Here is a 23449-nt window from a genome sequence, read left to right as displayed (position 1 = left end):
CAGAGACTAGAAGGTCTCGTTTTCCACGGAGAATGGACCAGAGATTGTCTCAGCAGGCTCCACGTCTCCTTGAAGGGAGCAGGGGCCCTCTCTCCTGGTCTGTTACTGTCTTCCTCTGCAGGGGCGGCGACAGGGGTGAAGGGTGCAAGCACGACTGCGGAGCCCAAGAGCACAGCCAGATTCTTCCCAGGGTCACACCGCATGGCCAAGAAAGAGAGCCAGGGAGTGTTCTAATTTCATAATTTTACATGTAGCTGTCCAGTTTTCTCAGCACCACTTATTGAAGAGGCTGTCTTTTCTCCACTGTATATTCTTGCCTCCTACCAAACATAAAATAGATAGCTAGTGGGAAGCAGTCGCATAGCACAGGGAGATCAACTCGGTGCTTTGTGACCACCTAGAGGGGTGGGATAGGGAGGGTGGGAGGGAGGGAGACGCAAGAGGGAAGAGATATGGGAACATATGTATATGTATAACTGATTCACTTTGTTATAAAGCAGAAACTAACACACCATTGTAAAGCAATTATACTCCAATAAAGATGTTAAAAAAAAAAAAAGAGAGAGCCAGGACCTGCTGTGGACAAAGACGGTATTTCATTGATTCTCAGATGCAACTTTTTTATTTTAGCATCTCTGTAAGTGGGATATATCTTATAATCCACGGCATCTAGAAGCAATGAAATATGGTAGCTGTTCCGCAAATACCAAGAAGCACCCTGTTTGATGCTAAGAGCACAGAGAAAGGAGCTGAAATGATTTAATTTATCAACAATTAAATAGTGAAACAGTAGGGGCAAGAAAATGTAAAAATAATGGCTAGTATGCATGCTGTCCAACACAGCATATAGGAATGATGGGGAATCATATTAGATTTTGAACTGTAACTTCTTTCAATTTTCAGTCAAGCCACAGTTCACTTACACTTTTTAGTGGTGTTGGACCAGTATGACAAGTATTTGTAAACAAAATAAATTAGGTGCTTTTTTTTTTTTTTTTTTGGCTGAGACACATGGCTTGTGGGATCTTAGTTCCCTGACCAGGGATTGAACTGGGCCACGGCAGTGAGAGCACCGAGGCCTAACCACTGGACCGCCACGGAATTCCCATAGACAGGCTCTTTTTCTTCTTCTTTTTTTTTAACTCACAAAAGTATTCCTTTAAGGAACAAGCTTTCCAGTGACCTGGCAAACATTTAATTTTTGCCAACCAGGAAGGAACAAATACGAGCTGCCACCTCCTCATGTCCATAAAGGTTGACTCAGGACTGACGTAACTGTCCTATGTGACAGTTTTGTCATTGTTAGAGATTTCAGTAATTAAAACGGGAAGCAGAAGCTTAGGTTACTTTCCTTATCAAAACTATGTTCCTTGGAGCCGCAATATTATGATGGTTTTTGTGCTTTTGTACATTGCATGTCTTAAGCTGAGTGCAGTTTAAGGGATCCTTTCTAATTACAGGAAGGTACTTCTTTCCTTCAACACTGTGATCTGACCTGTGACAAATCTGTACTATATACTGTGTAAATGGCTAACAAGTCAATTGCAAACCAACTGAATGTACAAACCTTAGTGCTGGTGCTGAAATCTCTTCAGAATAGTCATCATGATCTCAAAGTTTGTTTCAAAATTTGCAAGCATCAAGTGTCAATCAAAACTGAAGATGAAACACTAATGAATGTTGAATTCTCATGCTTTAGGTGGACTTCCTTATTAGAGTTTTTGGTTCTCTGCTATTTTTACCGTACTGTTTCATTTAAATTTCCTACATGCTAACTTCATTTGTGCGACTGAAATAAAATTGCAGTATATAAAAAAAAAAAGAACTGGCATGACTCTAAATAAAATGGCTCATTTAGCTCATCTTAACTTTTTAAATGAGTTTGTAATCATTAACTTGTGACTAGATCAGCTGTATGAGTTCTGGGTGAATAGGAGACCCATGCAGATCTCGTAAGGATGCCCGTGGTTAGCTTCAGGGCAGATGGTCATGCTGCCCCCACCTTTTGGGACAGTTGGCTTAGAAAGGGCTCCTTGGTTATGATGAGGGTGAGACCTGCTTATAGCAGGGAATGGTGACACTGGCAAATGGCGCCTGCTGCTTTTGTAGGGAGGCCTCTCCTTGGTACTCCATCTTCTGGGAACTGCACGAGAAGTGGAGAAAGGAGAAAAGGTGACTGTGAAGGTTGTGGAACAAAGAGGTTTTGTAGCGGGTCTGAGGCAGTCATGCAAATGACTGTTTCCCCTTTTGGCTTTGCCCACCAGGAAGCCCAGAGGCAAACTGGTGATTCCAACCTGCAAATCTAAAGGTTCTTCATTGATAGTGCCCTTCGAGTTTACAGGTGTTTTTCATGATCCTGAGCCAAAATGTTATACAAATAAATTTCTGGAATTATTACCTAGAAGGGACCTGAGAGTAATGGTACCCTACACATGCATCACTCTTTTATTCTGCCCTCCTCCATGGATACCATTGTTTAAAAGGTTTAACAAATTATTAATGAAATAGTTAGTTCTCCCATTTGTTATTAATCAAAGACAGATCTGAAAACCAATCAAAGTTTTTAGTTAGCCCAAGATAAGGATTCACATTTATTCCATAAACATTTATAGAGTAAAAACAAAGTGCCAAGTATTAGGCTAGGTGCTGAGGAAATGATGAATAAGGCATGAAAAAGACTGAGAATCTGGGAGGAGACAGTGAATTAGGCCTTACAAAGCAGAGAGATGAACCACAGAAAAGAGTGCCCTCACTTGGGAAAGGATTAGAGAAGGCTTCCTGGAGGAGGTGATGTCTAAGCTGAGACCTGGAGGACACGTAAGAGCTAGCCAGGCAAAGGGCAGGGGTTGAAAGAGCCTTTAGGGTTAAGGGACAGACTGTGCAATGATCACCTAGGTTGGCAGGTTCTGGGCACTACCAGGGACCTCAGTGAGGAGCGCAGGGGCTGGGGAGATGGACCAGGGCCAGAGTGAGGGGCCCGTGAGCTGGCTGAGGAGTTGGGACCTCATTCTGGAGACAGCAGGGGGACAGCTGGAGCGTTCTAGGTGGAAAGCTGAGATAAGCCTTTTAGAAGGATCACTGTGGCTACAAAGTAAAGAGTGAATTGAGTGTGAAACATGGAAGGAAGGGGGCCAGATGCAGGAGAGGGGGATAGGGGTCTGAACCACGGGAGGGGCAGTGGGGGTCCTGACCTGTTGATATAACTCAGCCAGAAACGTACGATATCTAATGTTGCAACTGGCAGGAGCAGCCTGATTGTAGATGAGAGCCCATCTCTGTTGGGCTTCGTGAAGTATTCAAATCAGCATCCAGGCTGCCACTGCTGCCTAGGTGGGACCCTAGTGGGGAGCACTGATGTGGCCAAGCCCCACACTCATTTACAGATGAGGCGAGGAAAGCTCAGAGCTGTCAAGTGGCCCAAGCATGAGAAGCTGAGCCAGGACTGGAATTTGTGTCTCCTGATTTCCGTCTCGTGTATTCTCCCAGCCATCTGGTGGATGCTCATTTTATGCCAGGCATTGTGCACCCTACACGACGCATCACAACACGGCGCAAAAGCCATTGAGGAAATGCAGTGAGTTTTTTGAAAAAGTAAATAATATAGACTTGCCAGAAACAAATTATGCCAAATTAACTTGCTTTTCTTCCCTACATCAGAGTAAAAGCCTTAGTGGTTAAAGAAAACACAACAGACTTAATACCTGTTGACATAAATAAACATTTGATATGGTTCCTTGTGACACACTCAAGGGAAATGTAGATCAAAGACCAGTGTGGTTGCCAGGGAAAAAAATCAATACAGTCAAGTCATCGTTACTGTAGGCAGCACACGGCTGGGAGAGATGTCAGAGGTCCTACAGGGACAGTAATGAATCAACACCGTTTTCGGATTCTTGGGAGTAGGATGGACAGCTGAGGGAGTGTGGTGGTTGGAATCAGAAAGATGAGAGTTGGAAGGAAGAACTGGGAATAGACACACGTAAGTGAAGAAGAAAAGCAGATCAAAGAGAGTGGGTGGACCTGGGGGTGGGGAGAAGGGCAGGAAGTAGCTCCTGGTGAGGAACACCGTGCGAGCGCAGCAAGACAGGAGCCCCAGCAGAGACTGAATGAGAGCTGCCTGCCCCGTGCTCGGTCCTGGTGATTCAGGAGAGGTGTATGCACGCATTTACACATGCACACATATGTGTGCTCGCATGCATCCACGTTCACGTGTATCTACATTCTTAGGTGTGTCCACACCCCCGACACTCACACCTCCATCTCCTACACCATGAACTTGGAGTGAGCCTCTCCGCCGGTTTCTGAGCTACGGGAATGTGTGTCGACATCCCACTGCCTGGAGCGGTGCTTGGGTGAGAACTTACAGCCACCCCTCAGTGCTTCCTTTTGGCAGTTTCCCAAGAGCCTCCCAGCTCTTGATGAACCTTCTGGTGTAATGCTTAAACGTCTCTATCAGCAAGGATGGAACAGGGAGTGCCCCAGCACTGAGTAAAACTGAGCATGGGAGGTCTGCAGGGAAGACTGGGTGTGCAAAGATGTCCGGTCAGAAACCTTGTTACGCCGTGGGGAAAACAATGGAGAACGGCAGGACTTTGATGCTCTTCCTTCACTTAATTGCCTTGAGAAGCATAGGATCCTCTGGGGTTAATAACCAAGTGCTCGCTCTCCAGCGAAGGCTAATGTGCTGAATGATCACTGGAGAATGTTTTCCTCCCTGGTGGTTTTTGAGCACGAGCCTGCTGCAAGCAAGGCAGTGTTCGAGGGGTACGGGACTGAGCAGGAGCCCCTTCTGGCCCCAAGGGGGGTTACCTAGAAGGAGAACATATGCACACCATGTGGGGAGTGACAGCCTCCCCCAAGGGGCTGCTCGGGCAGAGGCAGAGAGCCCAGTGCAGGAGAGGTGCTGAGGGAACGAGGAAAGAATGGTTTGTTTCTCTGTTTACTTTTGGCTCTGGGAGTGAGGGAAGGCACCAGGGAGAAGGTGGCACTTGATCTGGGATGGCAGGATTTCAGAGGTGAAACCAGTCTGAAACGAAATGCCACATCACCATGCATATCTCATTAGAAGTAAAAGGAGCCAGGCAGGGAGCCCTAGATTTGTTTTCCGGAGAGATGAAAAGGAGAACTTGCTCTAAAATGTTGGAAAACAGCCCCTAAGGGCGGGCGGGGGGGGGGGGGGCGGCGGAAAGGAGGAATTGAGACAATTCCATTCAGAAGGGCCTGGGAACCAGCATGTCTTATAAGTCCATCACAAATAGACACTACGCTACCATGTTTATTCCTCCCAACAGCCCTGGGGTCCTGCCGGGTGGGTACTGCCACTTTCATTTTGTAAGCGAGGCTCAGGGAATCTAAGAGATATGTTCAAGGTCACACAGCCAGTAGGTGGTGGAGCTGTGACTGGCAGCTTGGCCAATGGCTCCAAAGCCCTTGACCTTCCCACTGCACTTCACACCCCTCTGGAAGGGAGACAGAAGTAGCCTGGATGGGGACTTCCCTGGTGGCGCTGTGGTTAAGAATACACCTGCCAATGCAGGGGACATGGGTTCGATCCCTGGTCCGCGAAGATCCCACAGGCCGCGGAGCAAATAAGCCCGTGCACCACAACTACTGAGCCTGCACTGTAGAGCCCACGTGCCACAAATCCTGAGCCTGTGTGCCACAACTACTGAAGCCCGCGTGCCTAGAGCCCGTGCTCCACAACAAGAGAAGCCACCGCAATGAGAAGCCCGCGCACCGCAACGAAGAGCAGCCCCTGCTCGCCACAACTAGAGAAAGCCCGTGTGCAGCAACGAAGACGCAACACAGCCAAAAATAAATTAATTAATTAAAAAAAAAAGAAGTAGCCTGGATGAACTGGATGAAGGCTTTCAGGTGTGAGAAGAACCATCAAACAGCAAGTTTTCCCCCTAAAAGGGAAAACTGAGGGAGCAGCTTTAAATAACAGCAAAAGCGCTATAGGTTAGATATCAGAAAGGACTTCCTCTTTGTGAAAGCTGGTAAGTGAAGGACGGGCTCAACAGCAGGCCAATGTTCAGAGACTAGCCAGCCTCCCTTAGGTCAGGTTCCCCCGTGGGTAGCTGCAGAAAGCTCACGTCTTTTACCAGATCCCCTCTTTCTGTTATTTCCAGACCCCCCAGGAATGTTTACAAGGTCACAAATCTCTCCATTGCTGCTTCTCCCCTCTAGCTCTGGACCATCGCCAGGGCTTGTCTGCTGGTCCCCTCTCACCACCTCATAACTGCTGCTGCCGCCCAGGCTCTGGACCCTCCAAAGGCTGCTGCTGGGGAGAACGTGAGGGTCAGGGTCAGTGGCAGCCTGGCTGCTTACTGGCACGTGACTTTGGGCATATTACTCAACATCTGTGCCTCAGTCACCTCATCTGCTAAATGAGAACATAGTGCCTCTGTCGTAGGGTTGTTACGCAGATTAATTAATACCTGTTAAGCATATAGAATGGGGGTTGGTGAACTATGGCCCATGGGCCAAATCCAGTCCACCACCTGTTTTTGTGAATAAAATCTTCTTGGAACACGGCTACACTCACCTGTTTACATATTCTCTATGGCTGCCTTTTTTTTTTTTTTAAACAAAAGCAGAGTTGGGTAGTAGTGACAGAGATCATACAGCTCACAAAGCCTAAAATATTTGCTATCTGGCCTTTTGTAGAAAATGTTAGCCAACCTTTGATATAGAATGATGCCTGGCATGTAGTAAGTGCTCATTAAATGGTAGCTTTAAGAAAAACAACAACTCACTAGGCTTTGGAGTTTAACAAAATTTGACTGAGGTCCCAGGGTGACGCAGGCAACTACAGCCTAAGAGGAAAGTCAGATGTCTCTGTCATCAGTACTCCCCGAAGGCAATGATCGTCCCCGTCCCTGGGGGTTTCCTACCATCAGGATGTACGCACCAGTCTTGCTCTCCTGGCCTGGAGACCTGACTGTGTTTCCCCTCCCCTGAGGTTAGGCCTCCATTCCTCTTTCCTGCCCCAGGATGACTGACAGAGAGAGCACCTCATTCTTTCTAGAAGAACACCCTCTGCAATGTGTGATCTGCTCTTTCCTTCTGCGTGGCCCAGCCGAGACAATCACAATAGTCCAGGGCTTCTCAGCCTCTGCACTGTTGACATTTGGGGCAGGATAATTCTTTGTCTGGGGGCTGTCCTGTGCCCTGTGCGATGTTTAGCAGCAACCCTGGCCAGCCATCTACCCACTGAATGTCAGCAGCATTCCCCCTTATGACACCAAAAATGTCTCCACAGACGTTGCCAAACATCCCGAGGGGACAAAAGTCACTCCTGAGCACCACTGGCTTAGTCTGAAATAACACCACAGGTGAGGCAACAACCTTCCAGTCCAGGACAGCTAAATCCATTATTTTAGAAAGGCAGTGCTCTTCGCAAGGGCACAGACCAGTTAAAGACGCACCCTATTTGGATCACTGGATCACTAGACAGAACGCTTGGCACCTCAGCCTGAAACGCCAGCACTTGGACTGTTACAGCCGGGGCTGAGCTTTCACAGAAACGCTGGGTAGTTACCTGCCTCAAGTCTGGGTCACTAAGAGGGCTTATCCAAGTGCTCTGTCCTGCAACAGGGGGAGTGGGACAAAGTTTTGGTCCCTCCCCCAGAATGCAGAAAATGCTTATGGACCTCCCCAGCTGCCCTGCCCCTTCCCACATGAAGATTTTCCATCCTCATCCGTTTTTTACATTCTACTCCCCCTCAAGTGACAGGAAGAAACTGCTAGCAGCTTTAAAATAACAGTCTATTCACTGATTCACTTATTCTTTTGATCAATCCTTAATGATTCCCTTTGTGGGCTGGTCACTGAGGATCAGAGACAAGCAGGACACAGCCCCTGCCTTCCATGCACTGAGGGTTGAGAGGCAAGCAGGCGTGTAAACAGGTAATGACAACGGAGCAGATTAAGTCTTGTGATAATGTACACTGACCCTGGGGACACAAAGGTGGGGCAGAATTCCTACATTTGGGGGTGACGGTGGCTGTCAGGCTTCCCTGAGGAGCTGATTCTTGAAAGATAAAGGAGTTAGCCGGGCAAGGAGAGTGCGTGTATGTTTACGTGCATGGTGGTGTGCGTTTTAGGGATGAAAATGGCATTCCGCTGCAGGCGGCAGAGCTCCGAAACCAGACGAGAGTGTGGGGTGCGATCAGAGAATCAGGATGGCAGCAGCTCAGTGTCTGAGAGGTGGTAGGGAAAAGATTCTCCCTGCGTCTGTGAGCAGAGGCTCCGACAGCTTTCGTTCCAGACTATCTTTTCAAAGATGTTTATGTAGCAAGTCATCTTGTATAGATAAGGCAGTGTCTCCTTCCAGGGCAGAGAGCAGATCTGTTTGCTGTCCAGTAAAATCATGTCTCTCTTGGAGGCAAAGGTTGGGCAAGTTTGCTAACCACCCCCCTTTACACGCTGGGGTTTCCTAAGCTGAGAGGGACGCTCCTTATGCAGAGCAGCTCGCAAGTGGAGGCGTTACAAGGCCCTGGTTACATCACCCTATGGAACTGGGGCTTGAGAAACAGCTGCAAATGTCACTCTGCTATCCCTGTGAGTATTAAACTGTCCTTCGTCTCTGACTCAGCAGTCTCGTGTCTTTACCAGCATCCGTGAAACTGTGGCAGGCTAACTTGTTAGTCGGGGTGAAGTCTTAAGACTCCCACCCCCACTTTGTGACACACGGTAGTAGGGGAAGCAAAGCCTAGAGAGGGGGGTGGGATCATGACGGGCTTGTGGGCTGCACTCCAGACCTTGGGATTAAGCCTGAAGGCTTGAGGAGCCACTGAAGAACTTTCAGCAGAGAAATGTCTGGATCTGGATCTAGCGTAGGGAGTGGAGGGCTGGAGAAACAAGGCCAGTGAGGTCTACAGATATGGAGCTATGCATCTGAACAGGGCTCTGCCAGTAGGGGCAGATGAAGGCCAAGTTTAAAAGAAACTTAATTTGGTCCTTGATAGCTTTTTTTCCTGAACTGGGAGTCAATCCGGATAATTCATTAAATTTATTTGTGGCATCTCTTTAGACCTTTCCTGCTCTTGACATTTCTGACGCATACAGACTAGATATCACATAGCATGTCCTTCCATTTGGGTTTGTCTGAGGGTTTCTCATGAGATTCAGGTTGTCCATTTTGGCGTGAAGAATACAGTATATACAGAAGTATATACTGTTATTATATATTATATATGTATACACACATATCTCTATACACACATATATTCACAATGGAATATTACTCAGCCATAAAAAAGAATGAAATAATGCCATTTGCAGCAACATGGATGGACCTAGAGATTATCATACTAAATGAAGTAAGTCAGACAGAAAGACAGGTATCATATGATATCACTTATATGTGGAATCTTCAAAAAAATGATACAAATGAACTTATTTACAAAATAGAAATGGACTCAGAGACACAAAAAACAAACTTATGGTTACCAAAGGGAAAAAAGGGGGAGGGAGGGATAAATTAGGAATTTGGGATTAACAGAAACACACTACTATATATAAAATAAACAACAAAGTCCTACTGTATAAAACAGGGAACTATACTCAGTCTCTTGTAATAACCTATAATGGGAAAGAATCTGAAAAAGAATATATATGTATACACACACACGTATACATATATGCACACACGTATACATATACATACACACACCCACACATATACACATACACAGCCACATATACGTATACACACACACGTCTCCGTACACACCCACGTCTATGTACACACACACGTCTCCGTACACACCCATGTCTACATATACACACACACGTCTATGTATACACACACGTATACATATATACACACACATATACATATATACACACACACATATATAACTGAATCATTCTGCTGTACACCTGACTCTAACACAACACTGTAAATCAACTATACTTCAATTTTTAAAAAAAGATTAAAAATAAAGAAAAAATATTGTCCTAAAAAAAAGACTCCTAAAAGAGTAAAATTGTTACATCTCTGTGCCTAAAAATGGGGCCAAAGGAAAGGAAGGAGTGGAGTGTGATTCCCAGGCTTTGGGGGGTGGGCGGTTCTATCAGCTGAGATAGAGAACCTCGAAGGAGGTGGAGGAGGTTTTGGAAGGAGGAGGGTGACAGAGGAAAGGATGGTAGGTTTGGTTATTTTTCAAATTATTTGTTTGCTTGTCTGCCTCCCCCTCCAGCCACGTCTGATTTCAGGAACCCATGGAGCATCCAATGGGGGTGGCCAGTAGGCAATGGGTCTGGAGCTCAGGAGGAAACCCCGACAGGGCAGAGGTGGTGCTGAAGCCACGGGAGGGGACAAGGTCACCCCAGGGGAGTGTAAATGAGAGAGAAAGAGAAGAGCCAAAAGGACAAAACCACAGGGAGAGCTGACATTAAGGGCAGGTAGCTACAGAGAGCTAAGAAGGGGCAGGAGAAATGGGAAGATAACTCAGACAAAGCAGTATCCCCCAGAAACCCAGAGAGGACAGGTTCAGAAATGGGGTGGGGTGGGGGGGAGGCACCGGGGCCAAGGGCTGCAAGACAAATGAGGGCTGAAGAGTCTATTTGAATCCAGTGGGATGTGGGCCTGGAAGCAGTGAGATCTGAGCAGGAAGTGGAGATGCAGAAGTGACCGGACGATGTTTGGTTGCAAAGAGCGGGTGAGGAATCAGAGCAGGAGGGAAGGGGAGGTTCTCGTCCTAGTAAACAGATATCAAAGTCCACAACTAAATAGCTTGTTCAGGGCCGCATCCAACTTAGATATGCAGGACGGCCCCTGACCTGCTGTCTAGCCACCCCATCCAGTCTCAGGTCCTCACTGACAGGCTCACACATTTCACAAAGATGAGTGCTGAGAAGGTGGATGGGGGAGCAAGGGAGAGAACAGCAGCTTTTTGGCAGCAGAGTCAGTCTCAGTCTCTCTATCTCTCTCTCTCTCTCTCTCTGCCAGGGAAGGAGCGGGTCACTAGGGCAGCCTCTGCTCACATTATTTGCTCTCCCATCAGTTTCCTTTTGCTGCCAGGGAACATTGCTTCATCACCTTGCATGGAACACACCTTTATTATCATGATTATTTGAAGTTTTCTCTCTTCATTCAGAGGCTTGTTACAAATACTAGCCTCATTGTCCCTCAGACCCTTGTCTCCAGGAAACCAGGCTGTATTATCTCCAGCTTCCTTTTGTGCCAGCTCTGTTGACAGTTTACTTTCTAAAACCCACACAAGAGGAACGTGAATGCTTTATTTCAGTCAACAGCTATTTTATAGCAGAGAATAGCAAGTTAACTGCAGTCAAATATTTAAACTACAGCAAAAAGCAACCCTATGAAATGAGAAACACGTGTGATACAGCCATACAATGGGATACTCTTCAGCCATAAAAAAGGAATGAAGTACTGATACATGCTACATCATAGATGAACCTTGAAAACATTATACTGTGTGAAAGAAGCCAGACACAAATTGTGTGATTCCATTTATCAGAAATATCCAGAAGAGACAAACCTATAGAGACAGCAGGTAGATTAGTGGTTGCCAAGGGCTGGGGGGAGGAGGGGAAATGACTGCTTAGTGAGTGTGGCGTTTCCTTTGGGATGATGCAAATGTCCCGGAACTAAACAGTGGTGACAGTTGTACAACACTGTGAATATACTAAATGTAATTAATGGTAAATTTATGTTATATATATTCTGCCACAATAAAAAATTAACTACTTTGGAAAAAAGAAACCCTACCTTGACACCAGAGAGCAAAAAGCCCTGGCCCCAGCCCCAACGGTGTCGATGTAATGAAGCCTTTCTATCAGCGGCTCTTAACTTCGGCCGCACATCAGAATCACCTGAGCAGCTTCTTAAAGCCTCCTGTCTCTGGACGCCACCCAAGACCCATTAAACCTGATCTCTGGGGCGGGGCCAGGGGCGAACTTAGAAGCTCTAGGAAGCTCCAATGTGCAGTTAGGGTTGAGAAATACTGTGCTAGACCAGTGGTCCTCAGAGTGTGGTCCCCAGACCAGCAGTACCAGCATCACCTGGGAATTTGGTTAGAAAGGCACATTCTGGGACTGCACCCCAAACCTTCTTTTTTTTTTTTTGCGGTACGCGGGCCTCTCACTGTTGTGGCCCCTCCCGTTGCGCAGCACAGGCTCCGGACGCGCAGGCTCAGCGGCCATGGCTCACGGGCCCAGACACTCCGCGGCATGTGGGATCCTCCTGGACCGGGGCACGAGCCTGCGTCCCCTGCATCGGCAGGCGGACTCTCAACCACTGCGCCACCAGGGAAGCCCGACCAAAAGCTTTTATTATACGAAAACTTTGACTGTTGGTTAAAAAAAAGGTGTGTCAACATCTAGAATGTGTAAAACCTTGCCACTGTAGTTTTATCCATTGGGGCAAGTTTTGATCTGACTGTGTTTCGGTAGCCGGTCTAAAGAGACAGGCCCTGGGGATGGTGGCCCAGGATGGGCTGCCCAGGCGTTCACATAGACACTGAGGGCTCTACCCCAAGAGTGTGGCTACCACAAATGTCAGGGGCGCCAGGTAGGTCTGAGGGACAGACTTAGGCCCAAAAAGGTAAACGTCATAATAGGATAATAATGAATACTGTTTTTTTTTTTGTCCAGACTTGTCGGATACAGTCAAGTTACAAACAATATTTATTTTCACTAGAATTTTTGTTATTCTTAAGCACATAGGATGCAGTCAGTGAGAAAGAGTAATCAGTGAGAAACAGCAATCAAACTGTACCAGTAATTACATAGTTCTGATCTTCTAAGGAGCCCTATATGCTTTTATTATTACAATACATGCTGTAACGTATATGTTGTAAATGTATAAATATAAGAAATTGCTCAACCCATAAAGTGTTTTACTTACCCCATACCATGTCTGCAAACAGATTATAAAATAATAAAATTATCCTTCATTTACTTGCATGAATTGTTATTTGCCCAAGGCAGTAGTGAGTCTCTACGTATGTATGTACAGAGCAAATACACCCATGTTGGAGAAAAATAAAAGGAGGACCTACAGATTAAAAGAAACTCAAGGGACATATTAACCAGTCATGATACATGGACCTTATTTGGACCCTGATCCAAACAAACTATTTCATAAATATATGAGACTATAGCACAGGGAACTACATTCAATATCTTATAATAACCTACAATGGAAAAGAATCTGAAAAAGATATATATATATATAACTGAATCACTTTGCTATATACCTGACACATTGTAAATCAACTATACTTCAATTAAAAAATAGGAAAAAAAACCAAAAAAGATTTATGAGACAATTGGGAAAATTTGAATTTGCACTGGATATTTGATGACATTAAGAAACCATTGGGGGCTTCCCTGGTGGCATAGTGGTTGAGAATCTGCCTGCTAATGTGGGGGACACGGGTTCGAGCCCTGGTCTGGGAAGATCCCACATGCCACGGAGCAACTAGGCCCGTGGGCCACAACTACTGAGCCTGCGCGTCTGGAGCCTGTGCTCTGCAAAAAGAGAGGCCGCGATAGTGAGAGGCCCGTGCACCGCGATGAAGAGTGGCCCCCACTCCCCGCAACTAGAGAAAGCCCTCGCACAGAAACGAAGACCAACACAGCAAAAATAAATAAAATAAATTAATAAACTCCTACCCCCAACAACAACAACAAAAAGAAACCACTGGGAGACACAAGAGGGAGGAGATATAGGGATATATGTATATGTATAGCTGATTCACTCTGTTATAAAGCAGAAACTAACACACCATTGTAAAGAAATTATACTCCAATAAAGATTTTTTAAAAAATTAAAAAAAAATCATTGTTAACAGTTTTTAGATGTGAAGATGATATTGTGGTTATTTTTACAGAGTTATTACCTATAATTATATATATGCATCCATAGATTTTCTTCAAAGGAATCCAGTGGAGGGGGAATGGATAGGGCGGGGGTATGGATGAAACTAGATTAGTCATGGAGAGACGGGTACACGGGGCCATGCTACTATGCTCTTTACTGTTGTACCTGCTTTGAAATTGTATTAAATTTTAAAACAAGACATAAGGTGTAGTAAGAAAATAGCCAAATACAGGTTCACTTTAAAAATCACATTGACTCTTTTAGGCTCATGGGTGTACTTGGGCTGCATGCATCTCAGAATGTGAGAAACTGAGACTGTCTGTCATCCCACAGCCATCCTCTTCTCTGATCACCTCTGCAGGCCTGCTGAGTTCTAGGATTTCTGACTGGGTTTTTACTCTATGGGCTTCCTTTCCAGGAAGGCTTCAGTGTTCTGGTCTGATCCATTCAGCAAACACTTACGGAGTGCCTCCTTCAGCCCAGAGGTGATTTCTACCTCTGCTGGCTGGGTCCACCCCTCCCCCACTGTCTTCTAAGGGCCACACTCCATGAATCAGCCCCTCCTTCTCCTGAAACCATCCTTCCTTCTCTAGTCCCCTTTCCTTCTACGTGGAAGTGTGCTCAAGTCTCTTCATTAAAAAAATAAAAAATGCTTCTCGTCACCCTCATCTTCCTATAAACACCACACACACACACCCCCACACACCCTTCTCCCATCCCTTTATGGCTAGATTTCTGAAATGAGCTTAAGAAACCCTCCAAATCAATTCATTAAGTGTCTAGGAAATGCCACTATATGCTCAGACACGGGGGGAGGGACGTGACAGAGTTCTAGGCTTCCAAAGGTCTTCAAAACTTACAGACAGAGTTCTAGTCTGGAACGGGTTTAGAGTAACAGTCCCAGGTGAGATGGCTAAATGACAATTCGAGGCACTGTACCATTGTAGGAAGCCGGGTAATCTGGCCTAGGAGTTCAAGGCAGGAAGAAAGTGCTGGAGTAGCTTGCCCAGGACTTGAGCTGGATTTTGGAGACGGACAAGATTTGGAAAGGTAGAGAGGAAAGAAGGCAGCATTGTAAGCAGATTTTTAGCATAAGAACATTTGTGAAGGTTGGTCTGAGGATGGCGGAGCTGGCCTGACCATGGGGGCGAACTGCGGTGGGTATGGCTGCGGTTCTGCTTTGTTTTATTGGGGGCGGGGGGCAGGGCAGGAAGTGCTATGGAGAAAGGGAGTGGACGGATGGGTGGTACCATGGGAGCAGGGCTACACCTGGTTCTGGCTGCAACAGCAAAGGCTGGGGCGGGGACCCCGCGTGGAGCCTCTGCAGTGTGACCTGGTAAGGGCCTAACCGGGGTGGTGGTGGTGATGGTGGAAACTTGGGACCCCATGACCCACCCCGAGGGCAAAGGATGGGCTGAGCCAGCCTGGCTCTGAGATTTTGAGCCTTGGAAGAGCGGGGCCACTTGTCCTCTGACAAGGCTTAGCGCCATCAAATTGAGATCTAGGCCATAACACATCAACAGCTTCACTATGTGGACCTTCTCCGAATCCTGAATTTTACAAACAACCATTAAAAAGATATGAAAACAACAAGGTCCTACTGTAAAGCACAGAGAACTATATTCAATATCCTGCAATAAACCATAACAGAAAAGAATATGAAAAGAATGTATAGATATGTGCATAACTGAATCACTTTGCTGTACAGCAGAAATTAATGCAACATTGTAAATCAACTATACTTCAATAAAAGAAATTTTTTTTTAACTCTGAAATTCCTATTTTATTTTTTTAACATCTTTATTGGAGTATAATTGCTTTACAATGGTGTGTTAGTTTCTGCTTTATAACAAAGTGAGTCAGTTATACATATGTCCCCAAATCTCTCCCCTCTTGCATTTCCCTCCCTCCCACCCTCCCTATCCCACCCCTCCAGGTGGTCACAAAGCACCGAGCTGATCTCCCTGTGCTATGTGGCTGCTTCCCACTAGCTGTCTATTTTACATTTGGTAGTGTATATATGTCCGTGCCACTCTCTCACTTCATCCCAGCTTACCCTTCCCCCTTCCCTTGTCCTCAAGCCCATTCTCTAGTAGGTCTGCATCTTTATTCCCATCTTGCCCCTAGGTTCTTCTGACCATTTTTTTTCTTTCTTTTTTTTTAGATTCCATATATATGTGTTAGCATATAGTGTTTCTTTTTCTCTTTCTCACTTACTTCACTCTGTATGACAGTCTCTACGTCCATCCACCTCATTACAAATAACTCAGTTTCATTCCTTTTTATGGCTGAATAATATTCCATTGTATATATGTGCCACATCTTCTTTATCCATTCATCCGATGATGGACATTTAGGTTGTTTCCATCTCCGGGCTATTGTAAATAGAGCTGCAATGAACATTTTGGTACATGACTCTTTTTGAATTATGGTTTTCTCAGGGTATATGCCCAGTAGTGGGATTGCTGGGTCATATGGTAGTTCTATTTTTAGTTTTTTAAGGAACCTCCATACTGTTCTCCATAGTGGCTATATCAACTTACATTCCCACCAGCAGTGCAAGAGGGTTCCCTTTTCTCCACACCCTCTCCAGCATTTATTGTTTGTAAAAAGAAATGTTTTAAAAAGATATGAGATAATTGGAAAATTTTGAATTCTGACTGGATTTAATAATATTAAGGAGTTGTTAACCTTTTAAGTGTGGTAATGGTATTGTGCTTTCTTTCTAAGAGCCCTTATGTTTTAGAGACATACTGAAATATGCACAGATGAAATATATTTGGATTTGTTTCAAAATTATCCAGGGATAGGGGAGAGCAGGTGTGGTAGAGATGAAGGTGGATAGGCTGTGGGTTGTTAGTTGTCGAAGCTCGGGGATATGGGGTTCACTTTGCTCCTCCCTCTACAGTTGCACGCATTTGACATTTTCCCTGAAAGAAATTCTGGTCCTCGGGTAATGCACGTCTTGTACTCTGGGCCTCAATAATGCCCAGCTGGAAAGCACGAGAGGCATTTTGAGCCGTGCCACGTTCATCTCTTGTTACAATTCAAAACAGAAATTTGGTCCACTTCTGTTTTGCCTCAAACAGAAAAATTCATGAACTGGAAAGAAATAATGCCTTGATTTTAGTTGGAAAAACAAACTGGGAGATACACATGATCTCCTTTATCATGATCACGTGAGGAATCTAATCCACGGAAGAAGCAAAGTCACAGCCCGAGAGAAAAGTCACATTTTGATGGTAGCTGGAAACAAATGCTGCTTTTGGAAGAGTCAGTCCCAGGAGAGGTTTTCTGGCAGCAGAGCACTTGGCATGAGTGTGAAAGCTGAGAACAAGTTGAAAAATTACAGCCTGGGCAGTAGCTGCCAGCGAAAAGAAAGTGCAGTGTTAGATCAGCAATGACGTTGCTCACACAGAGGCTGCAGGGCGGAAGGGAGCCTGCTGCCTACGTGCCTGATACTGGGTGTCCTGGTGCCCAGCCACATGGCACCTCTCTCTCTCACTCACAAGCCACAGAGATCAGAGGCTGCTCTGACAACGTCTCTAGCCATGTAAGCAGGGGACACAGCCATCACACGCTGGCGGAGAGTCCCGTGAACTGCAACGAAACCCCATACTCAGCAGATCGTCTCCCAGGCTACCGGCCAGCAACCGGATTTCTTTTTCAATGAGTGGCCCCAAACAGAACAAAACCTCACACAGGCACACTAGAAAGCTAGGAGGGTAACTTTTGAACCTGAGCAAGTAACATCATTTTTCTTTACTTTTTATAGGAAAAAGAAAATTATGTGGGGGCATAGAGAGAAACTAGGGGGTTTAATATAGGTGCATGCTTCCCTGGAGAGGCACAAGCAGAAAATTAGTAAGAGAATCCAGCTCAGGAAACATGTGAGGGCCTGCTCTATGCCAGGCACTGTGGACAAGGCAGGGGTGAATGAGACATGGTCCCTGCCTTCAAGGAGGTCATGGGAGAAGGAGGATACGAGCGTGCACGAAATCTCCTGGATAAATAATGAAATAGAAGGCATGGAGGTCCTGTGACCCAGGCAAGGTAACTCTGTTACTAAGCCAAAGTCTGTCTTTGGGCAAATCACTTCATCTCAATTTTTCATCTACAGAATGGGGCAATTCTTGCCTTGTTGACCCCATGGAGTTGTAGAGGTGTAAGGACCAAAACTACTAACATCACCATCATCACCATCACCATCATGAGGAGGAGGAGGGATAGAAGAGGCTTCCTAGATCCTGCTGCCCAAAGGGCCTGTGATGGGCACTCAGGACGAGTGCTTCCAGTGGTCAGTGGCCCAAACCGGCAGCACTGCCCACTCTCCCGCCAGCCCCAGGAGCAGCAGCGCCCTGTGCCCTCGTTCCCACAGCTGGTTCCCACTGGGCACCTCGTCACATGCCCAGGAACTGCCTTTGGATGAGCAATTCTCTCCAACCCGTTCCAACCGGCCTGATACAGAGGTGAAGGTGCTTAGTCCTAGTAATCTTAAGAAATCTCAGAGCTTGAGAGTCAGAAGGGACCTTCCAGAACATAGTGTCCACCCCTCCCATTTGTACAAAGGGCAAAGGAGACGAAGGCAGGGAAGGTGACTGGCTTGAGGTCACTCACGGAGGTGGAGGGCGGGTGACGGCTGGTGCTGGAATCTGGTTCTCTGGAGTCTCCGGGTCCAATACAGCTGCTTCTCTTTCCTAGGAAGGTTTTGCCACCACTGACTCTGTTGCCTTTTTTTTTTTTTAATTTTATTTATGTATTTATTTTTGCTGTGTTGGGTCTACGTTTCTGTGCGAGGGCTTTCTCTAGTTGTGGTGAGTGGGGGCCACTCTTCATCGCGGTGCGCAGGCCTCTCACTGTTGCGGCCTCTCTTGTTGCGGAGCGCAGGCTCCAGACGCGCAGGCTCAGTAGTTGTGGCTCACGGGCCCGGCTGCTCCGCGGCATGTGGGATCCTCCCGGACCAGGGCTCGAACCCGTGTCCCCTGCGCCGGCAGGCAGACTCTCAACCACTGCGCCACCAGGGAAGCCCTCTGTTGCCTTTTATATCCTTAGTCTTTTCTGCTCCCAAATACCTAATTTGGCCAACTTCCACGAACGTATTTAGGGCAAAAGGAAAATTCTTCCTCATAACCTTTCCCCAAGCTCTCTGTTCTTTGGGGGTCTTTCATTCTTTGGGGAAGACGTTTACTCAGTGCCTGTTATGCATGTGATCCTAAGCACGACATGGGTTCACAGAGATGAAATGGGATGGCCCAGTCCCCTCTTCATGAAACCTTCAGGGGAGCTCTGGCTCTGGGAAAAGAAAGCCCTTCTTACTCAGTTCCCTTTAGCTATGTGTTCAAGGGGAGATCTCTTTGCCACACCTCTTCATGTCCTGAGTTTTTCCATTCATGCCTGTCTGGCAGCTTCTGCCACCCTGGCTGTGGGCCCAGATGCCGTTGTGAGCAGAGAAAAGGCTGGTGGCCTCACTCTGGAAGGGCTGCCACCTAGGAGCTGTGCTGCTTCCTGACCCTCAGGGCTGGCATGATACCTCTTGACTGCTTCATCTCTGAACCCTGTGGTCTCTAAGGGGTTCGGTTTTGCCCCCAGCTGAGTAACTGCCCTGATCCAGTCTGCCCCCTGGAGTGACTGCCTTGGTGTCCTCCAGCCTGCCTCTCCGCCAGTCGCCATCTTGGTGTAGTTTAGTTGCCTTGAGTCCAGGGCTTTGAGGCCATGGAAAGAAAAACAATACAGTTCAGTGGAAACTCTGACATGTGAGAGTTGGGAAAACTGGTGTCCAGTGAGAGGCTGGGCTGGAGAGTCTGAAATCCCTTCCAGCTCCAACATTTCTGAAAAGGTATACCCGAAGGCTGACAGCCTGAAATATTAGAGGGTTCTCCTGTGTGTGTCCAGACCTAGGACCAACTCGTCATAGCATTTCAAATGAATGTGGGCACCAAGTTTTGCTTCTGACTCTCCCTACTCTCAGGTGAGGTCCCCTAGTTAGAGAACAAGATGTAGGGGATGGGGATTCTGTGAGGCCGGTGTACACACACGCGCTCCTGTGAAATGGTGCCGTGGTCTATGGCAAGGGTGCCCAGAAGACGTGGTATTCCTTCCCCTTCTGCTCTAGGTGACACCTTTCCGTGTGCTGAAATACTGATGAATGAACTCCAGGTGGCAAACCTTGGTTCCCAACTCCTAGAGAGCCCACAGGGCACCATGGTTCTACTCTAACGAGCCGTGACCTGCCAATTATTTGCTTTTCTGGAGAAACCTCAGCTTGAAAATCCACTTAATTACCATGGGAGATAATCTTTTAAACATAGCCTTACATCCCTGAAAGACTTTTCCCTGTGGGAGTAAGAAAGTGAACGTGGGATTAGATTGTTTATTTTCATTTCCAGGGGAAGGACTATTACCTGGTAGTTAGCAAGAAGCCTGAGCCCTGGAGGGTTTATTTGATAAGTTTGCTCCTCCTCACTGCTAGTTTGTCAATTATATTGTAATAATTAGTTTGTAATATTGTCATACTTTTCCCCAGCGTAAACACTGCATTTAGTTCCGTGATTCCGGACTTATAATTACTTGATATTTTCCAAGCTTCCCTATCAGGTTGGGGGTTTTTACTTGCTCTAGATGTGGGTATTCAGAGTCAAGGTCCTCAAGGGTTTCCTAACAGGAAGATCATACCTGTAAATCACCAACCTCAAAGACCTACCTGGAGTTGGAGACAGACTCCAATTTTTCCAACGTGGGACATCCCAGTGGATTAAATAAATTCTTCCCCACTAGGAGAGGGAAGGGTGGAGGGGCAATATAGGGGTAGTGGAGTGAGAGGTACAAACTATTAGGTGTAAAATAAGCTACAAGGACATATTGCACAACATGGGGAATACATTCCATATTTTAAAATAACTCTATGTGGAGTATAACCTTTAGAAATTGTGAATCACTATATTGTACACCTGTAACATATAATATTGTACAGCAACTATACTTCAATTTTTAAAAAGTACCAAAGGAAAGAGAGCCATAGGTTTTAAACTGAACTTGAACAACAACAACAACAAATGTCCTTAGCTTCTAAAAACACAAAAAAATTATAAAATAAAAAAAAAAATCTTCCCCACTAGAATGTAAGCTTGGGCAGCCCCAAGACCCAGAGCAATTCCTGCTCATAGGAGGCGTTCAATGCACAGATGCTAAGTTGCTGAGAGTCACAAGGTCTTCACGTGGAATGGATGTGCATCGGGTCGAAATATGAACAACGGACAGAATACTGCAGAGTCCCTGCCACGGGGCTGCTCTGGTCCCTCTTTCCCCACATCACTTCAAAAGCAAATGGTCTGGAGGCATTTGCATGACCTGGTTCTGTAGGCTGGGGTCTCTGGGCCTTAAGAGTATACCTCTAGGGATTAAGAAAAGAATAGAAAAGGAGTGATTGTATTGCACACAGAATTAGAAGGTGAGGAAAAATCTTTAGTGGAAAACGGATTAAGTCATGGACCTGAACCTCTCCTTCCAGGTCCCGACGGGGAGAAGAGCTGGTCCAAGAGCTACCCATCATGTGGGGGCCTGATGCAGTCCCCAATAGACCTGCAGGATGACATCCTCCAGTACAACGCCAGCCTTGTGCCCCTTGGCTTCCAAGGCTACAGTGAGTCTGCCAACCAGCAATTTGTCCTGACCAACAATGGCCATTCAGGTGAGGGAGCGACCTCCAAGACCTGAAGGGGTGTCTGAGCTTTTCTCAGCTCCCTGGCCTCTTCTGTCTGCCGGGGCAGGGGGTAGGGTGGGTTCTACTGAGGCACCCAGGAAGGAGGGCAAAGGGGAGCCTTGAGAGATGCTTGGACCACTCTCTCCAGGGGATGCTGCAGGTCCTGGGCTCGGCTGGTTCTGCCGGGGTGGTACCTCTCAGAAGCGGCACATCTCTTGGGATGGGAGAGGGGACAGGCCTGAGCCCCTTGGCCTATTGGATATGGTGCGGGAGTGAATTCTGGGGCACCATGAACAACTCAAGGGGCCACACAGTTTACTGGGGGCCTTGCCCAGTCTTTGGAGTCAGACCAACCCGAATTTGAATCGTGGCTTGACTACTTATGAGTCATGAGACTCTGGATGAGAATTTTAAACTCCTTGAGGTTTCATCTGGAAAATGGGCATACTGATGTGTACTGTAAAGACTAGAGGTTATGTACGTTAATATCCAGAATAGAGAAGTGCTTAATAAAGAGCGATTATTATTGTTGTTGTTGTTATATAATTCTACAGCTTGGCAAATACTTCATGACAGGTTCTATCTTCATAGCCAAGTGTGTAATACATGGATATATAAACAAACGTTCATCCATTGGTCTAAATTAGTTCCTGACATCATTTTCCAAGGGGAACCAAGAAGGTGCTTGTGCCACTGGAATAGCTTTAGTGAAAGGGGGACATTCTCAGAGAAAGAGCCCAGGTTTCTGACCTACAGGCTGCATCTCTCTGGTCCCCACCTCGCTGTATCCACTCGCCCCTGTCTAGGCCCCGGGCAGGTGATGCCTACCTGCTCTCAGGCAGTACTCAGCTGGCCAGGGCTCTGAAGACTGCCCCTCCTCTCCCTGCAGTGAAACTGAAACTGCCCAAGGACATGCACATCCAGGGCCTTGGGGCCCGCTACAATGCCTCGCAGCTGCACCTGCACTGGGGGGACGAGAATGAACCTCACGGCTCGGAGCACACTGTGGGCGGGAAGCACTTTGCTGCCGAGGTGAGTGGGGCGGCCCGGCTGGCAGAGGATTCCCGGCGGTGGGTGGTCTGGCACCCTTCCACTTGGCTGGTGTGCAGACAAGATCAGAGCACAAGGGGTGAGGTGGAGGGGGCCGTCTCACTCTACACACCCACCCCAGCCCTGCTGGCAGCACAGGAAGGTATGGCCACTCCGGCCACGCTGCAGCTCATCCCCGGTGTCCCGCTTCCCTTCCTCTCCTGAACTTGCTGAGTTTGTTTCCATGTCTTTTACTGAGTGATGCTGCTCAGAAAGCAGTGAGTGCTCCCAGGGGGGCACAGTGGGACACACATGCCCCTTTTCTAGACATCGCCCTTCTGTTTGCACAGATTAAGATCCCAGCAGCTTGTGTGGCTGACATCCCACTGCCATATCACACAAGGCTAAGTGCTCCCCCAACTTTTTGGTTTTCTTCATATGCTATGCTGCTTGCGTAAGTTTTTCCCATCCCATCTTTCCTTTCGGGCATGGGTTGTGCTTGGAGCCTGGGGACCCGGGTCCAGGGTCACTCTTCTATTTGGCCACAAATCAAGGGGTGACTGGCATTATAACGCGTAGGGCATTGTGGCCATCAGAGACTCACTGAGGATAGCCTGGGACATCATCACAGTGTTGCGTTACGTTGCCCTGAGGTGCTACCCCAAATGCCAAAGAAAACAGGAAGAGGAGCAGAGCTTCGTTCCTGCACTACAAGTGTTCAGCGGAGGCTGGGGGATTGAGCTGCTCCTTTTCAGCGTTCCCGTGGGATTGCACTTGGGGGTGTGGTTCTGAATGTTTAAAGGGCAATAAATACAAAGGGATAAATGCTACTGATCAGCTAACGGAGCCCATGGTAAACAGTG

General features: G+C 46.9%; 1 protein-coding gene across 1 annotated transcript in view; it reads left to right on the top strand.

Moving 5' to 3' along the window:
- Window positions 1–23449, top strand: part of CA12 (carbonic anhydrase 12) — a gene marked incomplete at both ends in the record, with an annotated part of 56397 nt that overhangs the window by 15032 nt on the left and 17916 nt on the right. The window contains 2 exons of the mRNA XM_082851050.1: window positions 21366–21545; window positions 22447–22589. Coding sequence (XP_082707176.1) covers window positions 21366–21545; window positions 22447–22589 — 323 coding nt within the window. The remainder of the gene's footprint in view (window positions 1–21365; window positions 21546–22446; window positions 22590–23449) is intronic.

Source organism: Leucopleurus acutus, assembly GCF_964270905.1.
Source record: "Leucopleurus acutus genome assembly, chromosome: 1".
NCBI classification, from domain to species: Eukaryota; Metazoa; Chordata; class Mammalia; order Artiodactyla; family Delphinidae; genus Leucopleurus; species Leucopleurus acutus.
This window is presented reverse-complemented; position numbering and strand designations above follow the sequence as displayed.